This window comes from Heteronotia binoei, chromosome 18 (assembly GCF_032191835.1).
Source record: "Heteronotia binoei isolate CCM8104 ecotype False Entrance Well chromosome 18, APGP_CSIRO_Hbin_v1, whole genome shotgun sequence".
NCBI classification, from domain to species: domain Eukaryota; kingdom Metazoa; phylum Chordata; class Lepidosauria; order Squamata; family Gekkonidae; genus Heteronotia; species Heteronotia binoei.
Window position 1 is genome coordinate 30,148,027 of NC_083240.1, and position 20,955 is coordinate 30,168,981.

The 20,955-nt window shown below is 45.2% G+C and overlaps 1 protein-coding gene across 1 annotated transcript in view; it reads left to right on the top strand.

Moving 5' to 3' along the window:
- Positions 1 to 20,955, top strand: part of LOC132587365 (protein spinster homolog 3-like) — a 131,226-nt gene that overhangs the window by 14,857 nt on the left and 95,414 nt on the right. Inside the window, exons 2-3 of the mRNA XM_060259642.1 lie at positions 9,213 to 9,413; positions 20,860 to 20,925. Coding sequence (XP_060115625.1) covers positions 9,213 to 9,413; positions 20,860 to 20,925 — 267 coding nt within the window. The remainder of the gene's footprint in view (positions 1 to 9,212; positions 9,414 to 20,859; positions 20,926 to 20,955) is intronic.

A 20,955-nucleotide genomic window follows, 5' to 3' on the forward strand; every position in this document is an offset into this window, starting at 1 on the left:
TTACAGGTTGTGAAGTTGTTTCAAAAGTAAAGTACTTAGGTGTAGAAATTACGATGAGAAACATTGATTTATATAAGAATAATTATGAAAAACTTTGGCATAAAATTGAAGAAGACATACTAAAATGGAACAAATTGAATTTATCTATGTTGGGGAGGATATCTGCTATTAAAATGAATGTTTTACCAAGAATTATGTTTCTTTTTCAAACCATTCCAATTGTGAGAGAAAAGAAACAATTTAATTGTTGGCAAAGAAAGATCTCAGAATTTATTTGGGCGGGCAAGAAACCAAGAATTAAGATGAAAATCTTGACGGATGCAAAGGAAAGAGGTGGCTTCCAGTCACCTGATTTAATGTTATATCATGATGCAGTATGTTTGGTATGGATTAAGGACTGGATGACTTTGATCAATAAAAAATTATTGGCTTTAGAAGGGCAAGGAAATATTTTTGGTTGGCATGCATATATGTACTATGGGAAAGAGAAGATGCATGGTTTTTTCTCACACCATTATATAAGGAGGAATTTGTTGAATACATAGAAACAATATAATAAATATGGTGATGAGAGAAAACCACTTTGGATAGTGCCAACTGAAGTTATTAAATTGTCTCAAAGTCCATGAGAAGAGAAATACATATCATACGAACAACTGCTAAAATTTCAAGGAGATAAAGTTGAAATGAAATCGGCTGAAGAACTGCAAGGAAAATTTGATTGGTTTCAATTGCTTCAGATTAAAAGCTTGGTGGGAAAAGATATTAGAAGTACAGGTATAAGATTTGAAAAAACGGAAATGGAAAAATGCTGTTGGGTGAAAATGAAAAATTGATTTCAAGGACTTATAAGTTGCTATTGAAACGGTCTACAGAAGAGGAGGTTGTGAAACCTCAAATGATTAAATGGGCAATAAACTTTAATAAAGGAATACAAATGGAGACATGGGAACACCTATGGAAGAACTCTATGAAAATTTCAACGTGTTATAATATAAAAGAGAACTGTTTTAAAATGCTGTATAGGTGGTATATGACACCAAAAAAATTAGCAAAAATGAACAATCAAGTTTCAGATAGGTGTTGGAAATGTAAAAAACATGAAGGTTCTTTCTACCATATGTGGTGGACTTGTGAAAAGGTGAAACAATTTTGGTTAATGATTCAACAAGAGATTTTGAAAATCTTGGGATATAATATTAAGAGAGCACCAGATGTCTTTCTGGTTGGATTATAAATGGAAAGCTTTCCGAAGCAAGACAGGACATTGCTGTGGTATTTGCTTTCAGCTATGAGGACATTGTATGCGCAAATGTGGAAGCAAGATAAAAATACCAGAAAAATGGGACTGGATCTTAAAGGTTCTTAATTGGAGTGAAATGGACAAACTTACTAGAATCTTAAAAGACTGTAACCGGGAGGAATTTAAAGAAGATTGGAATAAATTCCAAAACTATGTGGAGATACAATGGAAGGTGAAGAGCCATCTAGTGGTTTTTGATAATATTAACTGAACTTTAAAAGAGAAAAAGGACTGTGATTACTGAGTATTGTTTTAGGAATGAAACATAAGTAGTTGAATTCATATAGTAAGTCCATGTGTGTTAAAACAAGATTAAGATTTATATAATTTTAAGTGATGATTTAATGACTACGAAATCTATGTTTAATGTTTAACAAGTAATAATTGAATTTTTAAAGTGCAAAGGAGAATAGATTATGGCTATCTGATCAAATTGATGTATAAGTAGAAAGTATTAAGTAAAGGAATAAGAATAGTAGTCATATTGGGGTTAAGATAAAGTTAAATGAATGATAACTTTTAGTTAAGATTCTATATATGGGAATTTTTACTTTTAAAAGGTTTTTAATTTGTTTTGTATACTGGCGGAGGTCACAATTTGGAGGGGGGATAGGTGAGAAAATGTGTAATGTATTGATGAACTATATTTAGATTTTGATAGTAGAATATGTTTTCAATATATTGCAAAATAAAAAAACAAAAAACAAGCAGAGATAAAAAGACTTTTAATTTTTTTTATTTTTTTTAAAGTGACAAATTTATTGAAATTCAAACAGAAAATACAAACAAAAATCAAAAACACAACCAAGAAAAAGGAAAACTACAAAATACACATAAGTACCAAGCCCACCCACCACCTACCACCACATATAAAAGAAGCTTTGAGAGCATATAGAAATATCAAATCTAATGTCTCGAATCAAGTCCCATACTTTTCGCCCATATATACACTGGTTCCCAAGTTTTTATACATTCTTGCCAGTTTCCATCTCTCAACCTTATGGTCAAAACATCCATTTCGGCAGACTCCAATAGTTTAAGTAAAAATTCTTCCTTATCCGGAATTTGGGGGGATTTCCAATATTTTGCAAAAAGTATCCTAGCAGTTGTGATCATATACATCAACACTTTTTTCTCCCCCCAAGCTAAATTTTCTCTACATACACTCAGCAGATAGAGTTCAGGAGAGTGTTTCAACCTTTTCTTTAAAACCTTTTGAATCCATATATTTATTTGTATCCAAAATTTCCTAGCAAGCTCACACTTCCACCAAATATGGTAGAGTGTCCCTTTAACCTTTTTACATTTCCAACACTTGTCATTATAAGTTGGATTCATTCTGGCTAATCTCGCGGGAGTAAGGTACCATCTGTACACCATTTTGTATAAGTTTTCTTTTAAAACTGTCGATTTAGTCAATTTAATATTATATTTCCAAATTTTTTCCCATTCTTCCAATTCAATAGAGTAGCCAAAGTCTTGCAGCCATCTTATCCAGCACTCTTTAACCGTTTCCGTTTGCATTTCCATCTCTAATAGCCAGCTGTAAATTTTGGAGATAAGTTTTTTGGGCTCATATATCATGGTATCAAATTCATTTACTTTGGCATCTTTAGGAAAGCCCACACTTTTATCAGATTGGTACATTGACTTGACTTGGCATCTAACCCACCAGTCCGGAATTGTATTTACTTCCAAATTTAAGTTATTCTCGATGTCTAGCAGTGCCGCATAATTTTGAGGGGTTTTCCAATCATATAAATTTGGGTGTGTAGTTGCTTCAACTGGTGAGACCCACAAAGGGGTATAAGTATAGATTTTTCTTTTAATCTCTGACCAAATCTTATAAATTGCCTTTCAAACTTCATGCATCTGAAAATTGCTACTTTTTGGCGAGATCTGGTACCAAATGTATGCATGCCAGCCTTTAGTCAATCCTGCGCCCTCTAATACTAATAATCTTTTATTTTCCAACAGGAACCAATCTCTAGCCCAGGCTAAACAGGAAGCTTTGTAATATAGGTACCAATTCGGTAAGGCCATGCCCCCTCTTAGTTTACTTTCTTGAAGAACTTTTAGCTTAATCCTTGGCTTCTTGTTTTGCCATACGAAAGCCATAATTATTTTATTAAGTTTTTGGAAGAAAGAATTAGGTAGTTGGACTGGGATCATCTGGAATAAGAATAGGATTCTAGGAAGAATATTCATCTTAGTTGTAGCTATTCTCCCCAAAAGGGAGATTTGCAAGTCTCTCCACTTCTCCAGATCCATTTCAATTTCCTTGAAAATCTTCTCATAGTTATCACGGTAGAGAGATTTCACATCATTTGTTAAATAAATTCCTAAATATCTGATTCTCTTCTCATTTTTAAAACCCGATTTATCCTCTAGTTGCTTAATTTGTTCTTTAGTCATATTTTTAGTTAAAAATTTGGTTTTCTGTGTGTTAACTTTAAATCCAGAAATTTCTCCAAATTGTTGTAGACTTGTTTTCAACTTGTCAATCGACGAGATGGGATCTTCTAGAAAAAACAACAGGTCATCTGCAAACGCCTGGATCTTAAATTCTTCATTCTTTATCTTCAAACCTCTAATTTCAGTGTCGTCTCTAATTTTTTGAATCAGGAATTCTATTGTAGTTACAAAAAGGAGAGGAGACAGAGGGCACCCTTGTCTGGTCCCCTGTTCTATTTCCACAAATTCTGAATTATTCCCATTTATATTAATTCTTGCATTTTGTTTAGTGTATATGGCCTCAATGAGCTTCTTAAAATTCTTACCACAGCCAATGGCATCCAATGCTTTGCTAATAAAGTTCCAATTCACGTTGTCGAACGCTTTTTCGGCATCCAACGAGATACCTGCAAATTGTTTATCAGGATGGTCCTTGTAATATTCTAAGATGTTCAGAAAGTATCTTAAATTTTGCCGCATCATTCTTCCCGGTATAAATCCAGTTTGATCTTCCTGCATTATATTGGTTATAACTTTCTTGAATCTGTTCGTCAATATCGTCGCAAAAATTTTGTAGTCTGCATTTAGGAGAGAGATTGGTCTGTAGTTCTTGATTTCCCTTGGTTCCGTCCCTTCTTTATGAATTAATGAAATCAGTGCCTCCCTCCATGATATCGGAATTATAGCTGATTCCTGAATTTTCTCCAACAATTTTTTATAAGGGATTAAAAGCAGATCTTTGAAGGATTTATATACTTCCACCGGGAGACCATCCAAACCGGGCGTTTTGTTAGGTTTCTGTTGCTTGATTGCCTCAGTTATCTCATGAATTGTAATAGAACTATCTAATAAATCCTGCTGTTCTTTCGTTATTTGTTTCACATTAACGCTTTTAATATATTCTTCTTGCCGTTGTTCTACAATTTCCTGCTTTTTGTAAAGATTTCGATAAAAGTTTTTAACAATTCATTCCATTTGATCTTCTTGTGTGATCTCTTCACCTTCTTGATTTTTGAGTGATCTTATAATTTTTTTTCTCTCTCCTTTTTAAGTTTATAAGCTAACCATCTACTTGTTTTATTTGCATTTTCAAAAAAATTTTGCTTAGCCCATTTCATTTTTCTTTCTAGTTTTTCTGTTAGCCATAAATTGATTCTATGCTGCGTGGCTTGTATTTTAACTTTTATATCTTTCGTGTTGCTAATTTTCTGCTGTTTCTCGTGTTCCTTTAATTCTTTCACTAGGTCGTTAAATAATTTCATACGTTCCCGATTTCTTTTCGCTGTATAGCTGATGGCCATACCCCTAAAAAAGGCTTTGAAAGTATCCCAGATATTCTGGATACTTGTATCTTCTTCTACGTTGCGTTGAAAAAATTCCTTTATTTCCTTTTTCGCTCCTTCCAAAAATGCTGTCTCTTTTAAAATTCGGGTGTTCAAAGTCCAACGACTATTCCTTAGAGGATGATGATAAAAAACTTTTAAAAGGACACAGACAAACACAAAGATTTTTTTTAAAAAAACCTTAAAGTAAAACATGCTTAAAACAGCACTCTTGAAGGTGCTTTCTTTGTATTTCAACCATGGGATCCAGGGAACTGGGTGAAGGAAGCTCTGGCTCTTTCCTTCCTTCCCCAGGAGACCAGAAGGGGGAGGAGCCTCAGTCAATAGAAGAAAGAGAGGCTTGGCTCAGTAGCTCTGCTGTGCAATTGAGAGAGCCTGGATAGGCAAGGGCTCCCTCCCCACCAAGGGAGGAGCCTCAGTCAATGGAGAAAATAGAGACTCTGCTCTGTAGCCCCTGTGCGATTGAGCAAGCCTTGCAAAGCAAGCTGTTATGCAGAAGGAAGCAAGAGAGAAAGAGAAGGAAGCAGATGACAGCCAGTTGCTCAGGGGCCTGAGAGGAACCCTCCGGGGCCCTGATTTGGCCCCACAGCCACATGTCTGACACCCCTGCCCTAGGTTCACTCAGTCTCTGTGTCCACAGGATGTGGTGATGGCTGCCAGTTTGGAAGGCTTTAAAAGGGAAGTGGACAACTTCATGGAGGTGGCAACCCTAGGTTATCAGGGCTATTAATTATGATGGTTATCTGCTTCCTTCAGGACCAGAGGCAGTATGCCTCTTTCAATAAGCTGCTGGGGATCACAAGCAGGATGGTTCTGTTACAGTCATTCCTGTTTGTGGACTTCCTAACAAAATGCTCGGCTTGACGGGTCTTAGGATTGATCCAGAATGGCTCTTCTGTTCTTACAGATGGTTCAATTGTCTTATGTCTTATTGGAAGAGCCCATTATTGGGTAAAATACTTGTGTTGCATGCAGAAAGGCCTTGGTTCAAGCGATGGCACCATCAATTTATTTATTAGATTCCATTTCTATCCTGCCCTTCCCACAGATGGGCTCAGGGTGGGTTCCACTTCCAACCTAGGTTAAAAAAAAAACAATCTCCGAGGCATGGTTTTAAAATATCAGCTGAAAATAGTTGGAAAATAGCTGAAGTAGTAGGCGCTGGGAAAGCCCTTTCTCCTCTGGAAAGCTGCTGCCAATTGGAGCAGGCAATACTGAGCTGGAGGGACCAGCAGCTTAATACAGTTTGTGCTGCTGCACAGAGGTAGGGTCCGTGGGTCCGTGAGAAAGCATCTTCTTCATGCTTAGGAGACCCTCCATTGGGTACCTAGGCATTCTGGTTAAAGACTGTCATGTAGCAGGTGTCAAGAGAGGCCACTTTCTCTTTCTGAAATCCCAAAGAGCTGTTATCCGTCAGCTAGAGGGACTGGTGGTCTGACTCAACATGCAGCAGCTTCATATCCCAAATTGTCATCTTCGCCGTGCAACAGGGAATGTCATGCAGGTTGCTTGCTGTTCCTTCAGGAAGTAATAAGCAAAGAGCCAGTTCGGTGTGGTGGTTAAGTGTGCAGACTTTTATCTGGGAGAACCGGGTTTGATTCCCCACTCCTCCACTTGCACCTGCTGGAATGGCCTTCATAGCTCTGGCAGAGGTTGTCTTTGAAAGGGCAGCTTCTGTGAGAGTTCTCTCAGCCCCACCTACCTCACAGGGTTTCTGTTGTGGGGGAGGAAGATAAAGGAGATTGTTAGCCGCTCTGAGACTTGGAGTGGAGGGTGGGATATAAATCCAATATCATCATCATCATCATTGCCATCATCATCATCATCATTTGTTAGAGTTTAAATTACTATTGGGCTAGGCATTTGGTTCACTTTACAGGGCCTGCAAAACTGTTTTGACAGGACTTTAACATCTAAACCAGGAGAGGACTGCCACCCCACATCACTAAAGAGCTACGATTACTATAGGATCACTATCAGGAAAGAAAGAGTCCTATATCGAAGTTGTACAGCACCATGGAATGTTTTAATTGTAATTGTATTTTATTGGTTTTAAACTGTAATTATAAATATCTGAACTGTCTGTTAGCCACCCCGAGTCCACTGGCGGAGAGGGCGGGATAGAAATGTAAAGTAATAAATAAATAAATAAATAATAAACTTGTTCTTGCTGTCAAGCAAGACAACACTGTCATTGTTTTGATGGTTTTAACAAATCATCATGACTTATCTTGAGTCCCTGATAGGGAGAAAGCTTAGAAATGCCCAGGGCTTTTTTTGAGCAGGAACGCAGTTCTGACTGGCTTGGTGTCAGGGGGTGTGGCCTAATATGCTAATGAGTTCCTGCTGGGCCTTTTTCTAAAAAAAAAAAGCCCTGGAGATGCCACTCATAAATTATTGATAAGCTTCCCCAAAAAACCCTTTTAGGGTGAGAAGTGGGAAACAGGTATCTAATCATAACTGCAGGCAGCAATACATCTGCCAATAGTAGGGAACACTTTGTGCATCTAGTGAAGCGGGCTTCTGGTTCACAATATCATCTGCCATAATTAATTTGCTAGCCTTAAGGCAATGAAAATGTCTCTGTTGATTTGGCTACAGCCAACTTACCCAGCTATGCCTCCCCAAACTGCAAATGTTAGAGTCCAGTAAAACCTTCAAGACCAACAAAGCTTTATTCAGCACGTGAGCTTTTGTGTGCATGCACACTTTGTCAAACAGGAATAAAACTCTGTTGGTCTTAAAGGTGCTATGACTGACATTGGTGGTGCTGGAAATAGGGATGCCAGCCTTCAGGTAGGATCTGAGGTTCCCCCGGAATTACAGCTCATCTCCACACTTCAGAAATCAGTTTCCTTGGAGAACGTGGATGCTCTGGAGGGTGGACTCTGTGGCATTGCACCCCACCGAGGTCCCTGTCCTCCCCAGGCTCCACCTCCAAATCTCCAGGAGTTTCCAAACCTGAATGTGGCAACCAGTGTTCCCTCTAAACTGTGGAGTCTTGTGAGCAAAAATTTAACTTTGTGAGCTATGGCCTTAAAGTTGTGAGCTACTGCATAAATTAGTTTGCTCTAGGGCCATTTTTCCTCAGCTGAGACAAAAATGTGTGAGCTGGAGGCTAAAAAATTGTGAGCTAGCTCACACTAACTCAGCTTAGAGGGAACACTGCTGGCAACCTTTCCCCCACAATCCCCAGGGGGGACCTGGCAACCCTAGAGGGAAAGCGCCATGCCATCAAGTCACAGGAAACTTATGGTGACCCCGTTGGGTTTTCAAGGCAAGAGATGTACAGAGGTGGTTTGCCATTGCCTGCCTCTGCATAGCAACCCTGGGCTTCCTTGGCATTCTTCTGTCTAAGTATTAATCAGGGTTGATCCTGTTTAGTTTCTGAGATCTGATGAGATTGGGCTAACCTGGCCAGTCAGGTCAGAGCAGTGGCGGACATTACCTAACTGAAATTCCAAATTGGGATGTTTGAGGTGCAAGGTGCTAAATCAGGGATGGCCAAACTGTGGCTAGGAAGCCACATGTGACTCTTTCACACATATTTGTGTGGCTCTTGAAGCCCCCACTGCCCCTTTGGCTGAATTGGAGAAGGTGTTTCTCTCTTTAGATCACTTATTCGAGCCAAGCCAGCCAGCGGCTTGGGGAATGCATTTAAAGATAAAGTTGCTTTCTTTCTACCTCTACCTCCCTCTCCCATCTATTTTCCTTCCTTCCTTCCTTCCTTCCTTAACATGTGACATTTATGTCTTGTGGCTCTCAAACATCTGATGTTTTTTATTTTATGTGGTTCTTACATTAGTTTGGCCAGGGCTGTGCTAAATCCTGCAGCCTGTTTATTATCAGAGAAGGGTTTATTTAAAAGGGGCTATGTCTCTTCACGGTTCAGCTGGGCCCTTGCAGACTTGCCTTTGTTAGCAGCGACACAACTTTGGAGAAAGTAGCCTCGAGCTTGAAGGTTTACTGGCTGGGTTTGCCAGTGGTTCTTTGCAGGAAATGACTGAGCACAGCGAGGTTCCTCATAACATTGGGACTCACGCTTGAGACGCAGCTCGCTGTCAGCAGGCAAGCTCTCAAGCCTGCGGTGCTCTGCCTGCCTTTGTTGGCAGAAAGTGCCATTGACATGAATGAGGAGTCCGCTGCAGGCCCAGCACCTCAGCCTCCTCTGCCCTTGAAGATTTATGGCACCATTGAATCAAAGCAAGAGTCAGAGGAACAGGGGAAGTTTTCCTGCAAAAGGTCTTACCTAGCAGTTGCTGTCCTGTGCTATATTAACCTGGTGAACTACATGGACTGGTTCGTTGTACCAGGTAAGGAGACTGATGCCTTTGAAGACCATGAGGATCCTTCAGCATTCAGTATCTGTGGGCCACAGCAGGCTATTTTTTTAATGACAGAGGAAGTTAGCATAGCAGGGTGGAATAGCATCTTTGTCAGAGGTCATTTTGTAGAAAAAGAGGTGCCGGAGCTCATTAGCACAGCTCATTTGCATACGCCACGCACCCCTGTCATCACCAGAAGATGTACTCAATTACATCAGCTCAGCACCTACCTTAAAATGTTTCTTGAATAATAATTGTCATAATAAAACCTTAATCCCATCATACTTTTAAAAATTACTTTCTCCTATGTGGCCACAGTGGCATGATGAAGATTTCCATCTGTCTGCCTTATATGTTTTGGTTATTTTCCCAATTTTTTTGTGTGTGGGAGAAATATGAGAACGTTGGTCAGCTCTTAGAGTTCAGCAAAATACTCGCAGGGGTTTGAACAGTGGAGCCCAGAAGCAGGGAGGGGGTGTAAGAAAGAAATAGCACAATAAAATTTAGAGGTTCCAGAGCTCCACTCCTGTGAGCTCTTGCCCGGAATGAGGCCTGCTCTTTACATTCAGAAGATCTTTGTATTCATTAGAAGAGCTTTGCACTTGGATGCTCTTTGTATTCATTGGAAGAGCTTTGCATTCGGAGGATCTTTGCATTCTCTGAAAGAACTTTGTATTTATTGGTAGAGCTTTGTGTTTGAAAGATCTCTGCATTCATTGGAAGAGCTTTGTATTCGGAAGGTCTAGGCTTAGTGTGGTGTACTGGTTAGAGTGATGAACTTGGATCTGGGAGAACCAGGTTTAAATCTGCAATCTGCCATGGAAACTCAATGGGTGACCTTGAGCCTATCATGTACTCTCAGACTAACCTACCTCACAGGGTGGCTGTGAGGATAAAATAGAGGAGAAGAGAGGGGTGAAAGCAACTTGGGGTCCCTCTGTGAGAGAAAGGCAGGGCAGAAGTGAACCAAACAATGTTTATTTATAGCCAGCCTTTCTCACGAAAATTCAAGGCAGATCAGTTCCTCTTATCTCCAGTGCCAGGAGGTTCTTAGGCAGCAGGTCTTGAGAAAGACCTTTCTCTGCCTGAGACCCCTGGAGAGCTGCTGTTCTCCCTCAGAATAAATAACATTGAGCTAGAACCTCTCATAAGAGCTCCGTGGCGCAGAGTGGTAAAGCTGCAGTACTGCAGGCCAAGTTCTCTGCTCACAACCTGAGTTCTATCCTGGCGGAAACTGGATTCAGGTAGCCGGCTCAAGGTTGACTCAGCCTTCCATCCTTCTGAGGTCGGTAAAATGAGTACCCAGCTTGCTGGGGGGAAAGTGTAGATGACTGGGGAAGGCAATGGCAAACCACCCCGTAAAAAGTCTGCCATGAAAACGTCATGATGTGACATCACCCCAGAGTTGGAAATGACTGGTGCTTGCACAGGGGACAACCTTTACCTTTATAGAACCCCTCTCAGATTTCACCTTGGTGCTGCATGGTTCTGTTTTTTAGCCATACCTACAGGCAGGGATTTTTTAATAGAAAAAGTTCAGCAGGAATTCATTTGCATGTTAGGCCACACCCGCTGACATCACCATTGTTTCACACAGGGCTTTTTGTAGAAGAAAGCCCACCAGGAACTTATTTACATATTAGGCCACACCCCCTGATGCCAAGCCAGCCAGAACTGCGTTTCTGTGCATTCCTGCTGGGAAAAAAGCCCTGCTTACAAGACTAGACTTTAAAAATCAGAACCTTTTATCCTCACAGGGGTCTCCAAAAAGAATATTTCAGACTTGCCAACTTAATCAACAGGAAAGGTGCCCTCTCTTTTCCTGGCAGCCTTTTTGCTCTTTTAACTGTGCTCTGTTTCATCCGAACTATAAACCTCCAGAGAGGTTTCCTCAACATTTTTTTTTTTTTGCAACAGAAGGTAACGTTTTGTAAGAGATGTGCAGTGAGCACACAAAGAGTAAAAGCAAAGCAAGACTGCAACATCCCAGCTCTGTTACAAGCTGAGTGGCAGAAGCAGCTTTGCACAACCTGAGCCATCAAGAATAAAGCAAGCTACTTTGCCAGACCTCAGTTCCTTTGGTAGCAGCAAGGTGGGCCAAGGGGAGGAATTCTGACACATGACATACCCATGCCTGCCAACATTTTGCAACTAAGGGGAAAAAGGAATATCCTGTCTGCATGGTCGTTTTCGCACTCACCTTCCGCCAGCGCGACCCCCCTCTTCACCGCGCAGGATCTGCGCGGATTTCGCACTAAACGCTGCGGAGCAGCCAGAAAAGCCGGAAGCTCCCGTCGCAAAAGCCACGCAAACGCCAAACTGCTTTTTGGCGGTTTCAGTCTGAGCAGCTTTTGCGCCGGGAGCTTCCGGCTTTTCTGGCTGCTCCGCAGCGTTTAGTGCGAAATCCGCGCAGATCCTGCGCGGTGAAGAGGGGGGTCGCGCCGGTGGAAGGTGAGTGCGAAAACGACCCATGAGTACATGTCGTTTCTTGATGAATGGTGAAGACCCTTCTCTGAAGACTGAATACTACCGGGGCCCCCAGCGTGGTGCACATGGGCACCATGGCTTCCTAACAACACTTTTTTTTGCACCTGCCAAGTGTTTCTAGGAAATGGGCAGGGCCAAGTACGGCTTTTACCCAACAAGACTTCTGATTGACTACTGGAGATATGATTGGCTGTGCCGACTTTTTAAAAGATGTTGCTTTGGCAGCAGTTGTCACCCCAGCACAAGGATCTGCGCTGTGTGACCAAAGTTAAGCTGTGGCAATCATTCTGTGGCTGCACCCACCACATCATGTCAGAAATCCAAAGGTGCCCACAGGCTTAAAAAGGTGTGTGTGTGTGTGGGGGGGGGGGCTGGAATACTGCATTCATTTTTTTCTTCAACAAAATGTCCTGCACTGGCTTGTGAGAAGCTGTTATTAAACTCGCCACAACAGTTTCCTAAAAACATTGATTCCCGCAACAAGATTTAAAGTAAAACGCAATCATTTCCTTTCTTCTTGATTTCTTATCAAGATAAACAGGTTGCTTACCTGTAACTGATGATCTTCGAGTGGTCATCTGTGCAGTCACACACATGGGTCTTGCCGCAGGCAATGAATCCATTCCTCGGAGTTCCAATAGCTCGCCTATAGCGCTTTTGGCGCGCTCCCCTCCCGCCCTGGGGAGCAGGCAGCGACCGCGCATGCCTGGAGCGGGGGGGGAGCGCCCATTCCACTCAGTTTCTTCCAGCCGCCGCTGACATAACACAGTACAGAGTTAAATAACAATCACAGGAAGCCAGCAGCGGGGAAGGCTGGGTGGGCGTGTGTGACTGCACAGATGACCACTCGAAGATCATCAGTTACAGGTAAGCAACCTGTTTATCTTCTTTGTGGTCTCTGTGCAGTCCCACACATGGGTGACTAGCCAGCTGAGTAACCTGGAGGAGGGTGCTGGTAAAAGAAGATAGTTAGTCACATAAGAAAACAGATCATGTTCCAAGACATAGAGGCAGAAGCGAAAACACTCACCATACTTCAGTGGAAGATGGATCGGAGAACTGCTTGGCCGAAAGAGGCGTCTCGTCTCGCACGAACGTCCAAAGCGTAATGGGAGACGAACGTGGAAGGAGAGGACCACGATGCAGCTGCACAGATGTCCTCTAAGGAGACGCCCTGTAGAAAAGCCGAAGACGTGGAGACCGCTCTAGTAGAGTGGGCCTTGAGGCCTTCGGGAAGAGGCTGTTTAGCCAGTTCGTAACACAACCTGATGGCACTAACTACCCATTTGGATAGTCTTTGGGTAGAAATTTTGTGTCCTTTACGTGGTTTACCGTAGGCCACAAACAGGTTAGGGTCCTTACGGAAAGGTTGTGTGCGATGCAGATAGAAGGCTAGCGCCCTTCTGACATCCAGAGAATGCAGGGATCGCTGTCCCTGGTCCGACGGGTTAGGGAAAAACGTTGGTAACGCAGTGGAGGTAGACAGATGAAACTTGGAGACAACTTTGGGGAGGAACGTAGGATCCGGTCTTAAGACAACCTTGTCCCTATGAAAGATGGTGTAGGGAGGGTCATGTCTGAAGGCACATAAGTCACTTGCCCGCTTACCCGAGGTGAGGGCTATTAGCAATGCTGTCTTCCAAGAAAGAAGATTGAGCTGTATTGTCGCCATGGGTTCAAAGGGCGCCTTCATTAGACAGGAAAGAACAAGGGATAAACTCCACGTTGGGACGAATGGTTTAACCGGTGGATGTAGGTGCAGCATTCCTTTGAGGAAGGATTTAGATAAGGGGTGAGAGAACACTGTCCTGCCGTCGATAGTGTCATGGAATGCCGAGATGGCAGACAGGTGTACTTTAAGTGAAGAGTAGCACAAGCCTGATTTCTGCAGGGATAGGAGATAATCTAGAATCAGGTTTAGAGGTGTTACCTCAGGAGTCAAATGATAGGGTGCAACGAAGGAACAAAAGCGCTTCCATTTGCGTTGGTACGAGAGTCTAGTGGAAGGCTTCCTTGCGTTGAGAAGAATATTGGTCACTTCTGTGGAGAGGCAGGTGAGTGTATCCTCCAAGCAGTGAGGGCCAGAACCCGAGGGTTGTGATGAAGTACCTGGCCGTTCGCCTGCGATAGAAGGTCTCCCACGATCGGGAGGCGGCGGTAAGTGTGTTGTGACATTTGCAGAAGTTTGGTGAACCATGGTTGCCGTGGCCACCACGGTGCGATAAGGATGCAGTCCGTGCCATCCCGTGCGACCTTCGTCAACACGCGTGTCAGTAGGGGGGTTGGCGGAAAAATGTAGTGGAGGGGACCTCTCCAGAGATGTAGGAAGGCATCGTCGCCCTTCCTGCAGTAGAAGCGGTGACATTTGGCATTGTCCCTGGAGGCAAAGACGTCCACCCTGGGGGTCCCGAAGCACCTGAAAATCCGACGAAGGTAGGTCAGATTGATGGACCATTCGTGGTCGTCTATACGTATCCTGCTTAGGGAGTCGGCCAATACATTCTGTACACCTGGGAGGTGGATGGCGGTCATGTGGATGCTGTGTTTGATACACCATTCCCAGAGCAGTGTGGCTATGCGACATAGTCGAGGGGATCTGGTGCCTCCCTGCTTGTTTACATAAAATACTGTCGCCATGTTGTCCGTGGAAATCTGGATGTGGCGACCCGCAATGAGAGGAAGGAAGGATTGAAGAGCTCTGTGTACTGCAATCAGTTCTAAGCAGTTTATGTGCAGGGTCCTCTCCTGAGGGGTCCAGAGGCCTCTGACAGTCTTGCCTTCTAAGTGGGCTCCCCATCCCCACATGGAGGCGTCTGTTGTCACGATAGCTGTTGGAGTAGTTGGTAAGAACGGCATGCCCTCGAGGAGGTTGTCGAGGCTGGTCCACCAAGTGAGAGAAGGAAGGACTCTCCTGGGGACGGTGAGCAGGGTGCTCTGAGGTTGCACATGAGGCCGGTAGGCACGTACAAACCAGAGCTGAAGTGGTCTCATTCGTAGCCTGGCGAAGAGGAGGACTGCTGTAGTAGCGGCCATCAGACCTAAAAGACGCTGAATAGTTAGGGCCGGTTGGATGGGATGTAGCTGGACCATCCTGGCAAGGGTGATGATTGTCATAGCACGGTCCTCTGGAAGGAAGGCACGGTGTAAAGAGGTGCGAAGATAGGCCCCTATGAAGCAGAGATGTTGAGTGGGGGTGAAGTGCGATTTGGTGACATTCACCCGCAGGCCTAGAGACTGCAGGAGGAGAAGGGCTTCGTGAAGATTGGCCTCGAGCTGATTTGGAGTAGGTGCAATGAGGAGCCAATCGTCTATGTACGGGAAGACTGTGATGTTTCGCAGTCGAAGAGCCGCTGCCACCACCGCCATGCACTTGGTAAATACCCTGGGTGCAGTGGAGAGGCCGAATGGTAGGGAGATGTATTGATAATGATGTTGGCCGATCGCAAACCGGAGGTATCTGCGATGCTGAGGTCGGATAGTCACATGGAAGTAAGCGTCCTGAAGATCTAGGGAAGCCATCCATGAATCCTTTGGAATCAAGGGCAAGATGGACTGCAACGAGATCATTCTGAATTTTCTGTACTGGATAAATTTGTTCAGCGTCCGAAGATCTAGAATAGGGCGCTTGCCTCCATCCCTCTTGGGGACCAGGAAGTACCTTGAGTAGAGTCCCATTCCCCGATGTTGGAGGGGAACCGGTTCTATGGCTTTTTTCTGGAGCAAGTCCAGAATCTCGTGATGGAGGTGATGGGATGGAGGGGTAGCCACGAAGTAGTGGTGGCGAGGCAGCGAAGCGAACTCTATTGCGTACCCCAGACGTACGATGGTGAGTACCCAGGAGTCGGTCGTGATTGAAGTCCAAGTCCTGTAGAATGGGGAAAGACGCGTGGGGTAGGGTGACTGAATGGGGAAGTCAAAGAGACTGCTTGGTAGGGGGGGATGATTTTTTGGACTGCTGAGGGCGTTGCCTTTGCTGAAAAGAAGGCTTCTGTTGCGCAGGTCTTCTTTTCCAGTATTCAGACTGTTTAGGAGAACGCTGGCGTCTTTGGAAAGATGGTTTCCAAGGTTGTTTGCGGCCAAACGGTTGCGAAGCAGGTTGAGAGACTCCTAGGCGCTTGGCCCGTTTACGCCCGTCGTCAACAGAGGACAAGACCTCATCAGTAGAGGCATGAAAGAGGCCGAGGCCATCAAAGGGAAGATCCTCTATCTTCTGCTTGATGTCGGGTTGAAGATTAGTGGATCTCAGCCAAGCATGACGACGCAGGGCAACTGAAGAGGCGAAGACACGGGATGAACAGGAGACCGCATGTCGAATCGAATTAATTTGTTGTTTGGAGACCCTGGAGAGTTCGGAAACCAGGGCTGATGCTGTTTTCTGAGAGGAGTCGGGAAGCGATGGTATCAGTGGTGTGAATTGGTTCGCCAGATTAAAAGTATAAGCAGCAAAATAAGCCAGGTAATTGTTAAGCTTCGAGTTGGTGGAGGCAAGTGTGAAGATTTTCCTTGCCAAGGTGTCTAATTTCCTTCCCTCACGATCCGGCGGCGCGGGATGCCTGGAGGGTTTGGCCTTCATGGCAGAATGAACGATGATAGAGTTCGGAGCTGGATGTGAGGCGAGGAACTTAGCGTCGGGGGCATGGACTCGATAGAGGGAGTCCAGCCTCTTAGAAGTGGGAGGTACCGATGCAGGTTTGTCCCAAGTCTCCTGAAGACCCTCCAGGTGCACCGGTAGCATAGGAAGCAAGGACCCGGGAGGGAAGTCTGATTGCACCAGGTCATGTACCATGTCCGACACTTTGGGGGAGTCCGCCTGGAGAGGTATCTTCAGTGCCTCCGCCATAGAAGTAATAAGGTTGAGATACGCTTTGGATGCATCAGACGGAGAGAGCCTGAGCTGTTGCGCAGAGTCCGAGGGGAGAGATGGAGAGTGGTCCTCCGAATCCGAAGAGGCTGGGGAGTCCCCACCCGAGGAAGAGGCTCCCGTGGAGGGGGAGGGTGGATGAACAGTCGGTTCCGAGATGGGGGCTGCAGGCTCCGAGGTCTTGGGAGGAGACCGAACTCGAGAATCCGGGGCCACGGATACAGTGGCAGAAGCAGTACGCGGTTTAGCCACGTCTCGGTACCGAGGGTGCTCACGGCGTTGATGCGAGGGGCCAGCCTCTTGTTCAGATGATAGGAGGCGGTTGAGGAGTCTGGGTGAGTACTCGAAATGGCTTCGAGGGTCACGAAGTCGAGAAGGGCGGTCGAAGTGGAGCTGAGGTGAATCCTCATGTCGGGTTGTGCGAGCGTAACGAGACCGAGGCGAACCGCCATAACGGATCCGTGGAGTAGCGGGATCACGGTGGAAGTAGGAGTCTGACTCCTGATATCTACGATGGATGTCCCACTCGGAGTGGGAGCCGGAGCGGTGACGGGACCTGCCCTGTCGAGGTGAGGGCGATCTGGATAGAGAGTATTCATATCGCCTCCTGGAGTAGTAATCTTGCTGTTCATAGTAGACCGAGGAACCGGAGTCGTGGCGGCTACGCGGAGAGCGTGATCGAATTCGAATCCGATGGGAGGAGACTTGCGTTGCCGATTCACGGTACAGCGGAGAGAGTGCAACATCATGGAAGGAGTCAGGTCGCAAAGATGGGCGTAGGTAAGTCTGTGTCGGGTCGGTGGTACGGTCGGGTTCAAGGATCTCAGAAGGTACCACGCTGTGTACTGAAGGCGATCGGGATCGAATCGGAATCACCTCCACGGCCGTGGAGGTGTGAGGTGTAAGCCGAGGCATGTCCGTGATGACGTCAACCGGGGTCGACAACTCGGACGGCAGGAGTGGTTGAGCTGAACTCGATTGAGCAGTCGAGGACATGGTGTTACGGGGCTTTATGGGCGCCGCGTCCGCTGACTCGGAATGACGCGCCGGTTCGGAATGGTGAGGTTTCTTAGGCGCCGAATCCGAGTGTCGAGCCTTCTTAGGCGCCGACTCCGATTCGGAATGACGCAGCTTTTTCGAAGACTTGTGGCCGGCTTCGGCGTGCTTCGAAGGTCGTTTCCCGGACTTGTGCGTCTTTTGAGACTGAGGCGCAGCCGGGGCAGCCGAATCTCCCGCTCGAGGTGGGGGAGGCGGCGAGTCGGAAGTGGGCATAGCCCGCAGGGACCGTTCTAAGAGGAAAGCCTGTAGTCGTGCAGCGCGGTTCTTGCGTGCCTGCTTGCCGAAGTTCGCACAATGCGGGCAAGCGTCGACTCGATGGCCTTCCCCGAGGCAAAAAAGGCAGTGACTGTGGCCGTCTGTGGTGGGAATTTTAGCCCCACAGTGCCTACACTTTTTGAAAGTAACCTTCCCTTCCATACGACCCGGACGGTGGGGGGAAGGGAGGGAAGGGAGGGAAGGGACGGGTAGGAAAAAGAGAAGAAAAGCGCAGAAACGGTTTTTTTTTTTTGTTTGTTTTTTTAGGACGAAACGGGGGAAGAGAGAACGATACCAGTCAAAGTAGAGATGAGATGAGCTGAGGAGAGACGAGCTAAGGAAGAGCGCAGCGAGGAAGGTGTTGTCCGGGCGGCGGAAAGGAAGAAACTGAGTGGAATGGGCGCTCCCCCCCCGCTCCAGGCATGCGCGGTCGCTGCCTGCTCCCCAGGGCGGGAGGGGAGCGCGCCAAAAGCGCTATAGGCGAGCTATTGGAACTCCGAGGAATGGATTCATTGCCTGCGGCAAGACCCATGTGTGGGACTGCACAGAGACCACGAAGAAGATCAAATAGTGATAGAGGACTTTTCACATTACAGAAGTTTTATTAACAATTTTTTTTAATTTAACAAATTCAAATACAAAGAAAAGCATTCTTAATCACTAAACTATAAGTACAAAGGAAAATATCATTATATGGCTTGCTCTACTCCAGTTTTGATTGTTTTAACCTATTTAAAATGAGAGCCAGTTTTGTATCGTGGTTAAGTGTGCAGACTCTTATCTGGGAGAACCGGGATTGATTTCTCCTCTCCTCCACATGCAGCTGCTGGAATAGCCTTGGGTAACTCTCACAAGAGTTGTCCTTGAAAGGGCAGCTTCTGTAAGAGTTCACCTCACAAGGTGTCTGTTGTGGGGGAAGAAGATAAAGGAGATTGTGAGCCGCTCTGAAACTCTGAGATTCAGAGTGGAGGGCAGGATATAAATCCAATATCATCATCTTCTTCTCTTTCTCGTTCTTCTTCTCCTCCTCCTTTTTTTCAAAGAAAGGATTATTTGATAAGATTTCATGCTCCATCAAATATTTACTACAGGATATCATGGCTTGATAACTTTCTTCTCATATTGCATTGGTGTTATATTTGAAAAAAAAGGTAAAGGTAGTCCCCTGTGCAAGCACCAGTCATTTCTGACTCTGGGGTGACGTTGCTTTCACAACATTTTCACGGCAGACTTTTTTACAGGGTGGTTTGCCATTGTCTTCCCCAGTCATCTACACTTTCAACCCAGCAAGCTGGGTACTCATTTTACCGACCTTGGAAGGATGGAAGGCTGAGTCAACCTCGAGCTGGCTACCTGAACCCAGCTTCCACTGGGATCGAACTCAGGTCACGAGCACAGCTTAGGACTGCAGTACTGCAGTTATTTCACATTACAATGGTTATAGGACGTATTCTGGAAGAAATATTACACTGCTGATTTTTTAAATCCAACTTATTTTTAAAGTGACTGTGAAATCTTACCGAAGGGCAAAATGGGGACTAGATAATACCCTGGAGAAATCCCATGAAATAGATCAGGAGAACTGGCATGTGTATGAGTTTAAACAAAAGAGAGGGTTGCCAGCTCTGGGTTGGGAAATACCTGGAGATTTTGAGGGTAGAAGCTGGAGAGGGGAGGGTTTGGGAAGGGAACTCAGCAGAGTATAATGCCACATAGTCCACCCTCCAAAGCAGCCAGTCTTTCCAGGGAAATTGATCTTGGCCATCTGGAGATCATAATAGTGGGAGACATCCAGGTGCTGGAGGTTGGCAGCCCTAACCACAGTACCTGGAGCAGAATGAAGATGTTTAACTACTCAAGACTTGTTTGCTATTTGAACTCCCACCTCTGGTTGAATTTGGTTTTTTTTTAAAAGGGCTAATAATGACATGGGGGGACAGTGGTCGTTTCAGATGGCAAAAACGCTAAGGTTGCATGCCTCCAATTGATCTCCAGCTGGCAGAGATCAGCTCCCCTGGAGAAAATGGCTGCTTTGAAGGGTGAACTCTGTGACATCTTACCCTGCTGAGGCCCCTCCCCTCCCCAAACCCTGCCTACTCCTGGATCCACCCCAGGGCTTTTATTTTGAGCAGGAACACACAGGAACGCAGTTCCAGCTGGCTTGGCATCAAGGGGCATGGCCTAATATGCAAAGGAGTTTGTACTAAGCTTTCTTTGCAAAAAAAAAGCGCTGTGTGAAACAATGGTGATATCAGGGGTGTGACCTAATATGCAAATGAATTCCTGCTGGGCTTTGATCCACTCCCAAAGTTTCCAGGTATTTTCCAACACAGACCTGGCAACCCTGAAAAACACGTAGGGATGAACATTTAAACCTGTTCTCACCCCCCGCCATGTTCTTTGAAAACTGGTAGGGAGATTCGATCTCATATCTCCCACCATCTCGTCTGCTTCAACCTGATGCTGTGGTTTCATTTCTTAAAGCAAACAAGAGCTGCAGGGTGTAATTATGACTCTGGGTAGGAATTGGGAGCCCCTGGGTTCAGATCCCTACTCAGCCATGAATCTCTCTGGGTGACATTGGGCCAGTGGTCACTATTTTTTGGCCTGGCTTACCTCACAAGATCATTGTGAGGAGAAGAGGAGTGATGGGCAAAACTGTAGATGAAGCCCTGAGTCCCTGAGAGAAAGGGTGGGTTACAAACACGAGAAATGAATAGTCTTGGTCTTTTCTGGCACTTTGCAGCTATGATCAATCTTTGTGTGTTACAGGAGTGCTTGAGAAGATACAGATGTACTTCGGTCTCAGAGACAGTAAGGCTGGCCTGTTGCATACAGGTAAAAGGATTCTCCTGTGTGGCTGATTCC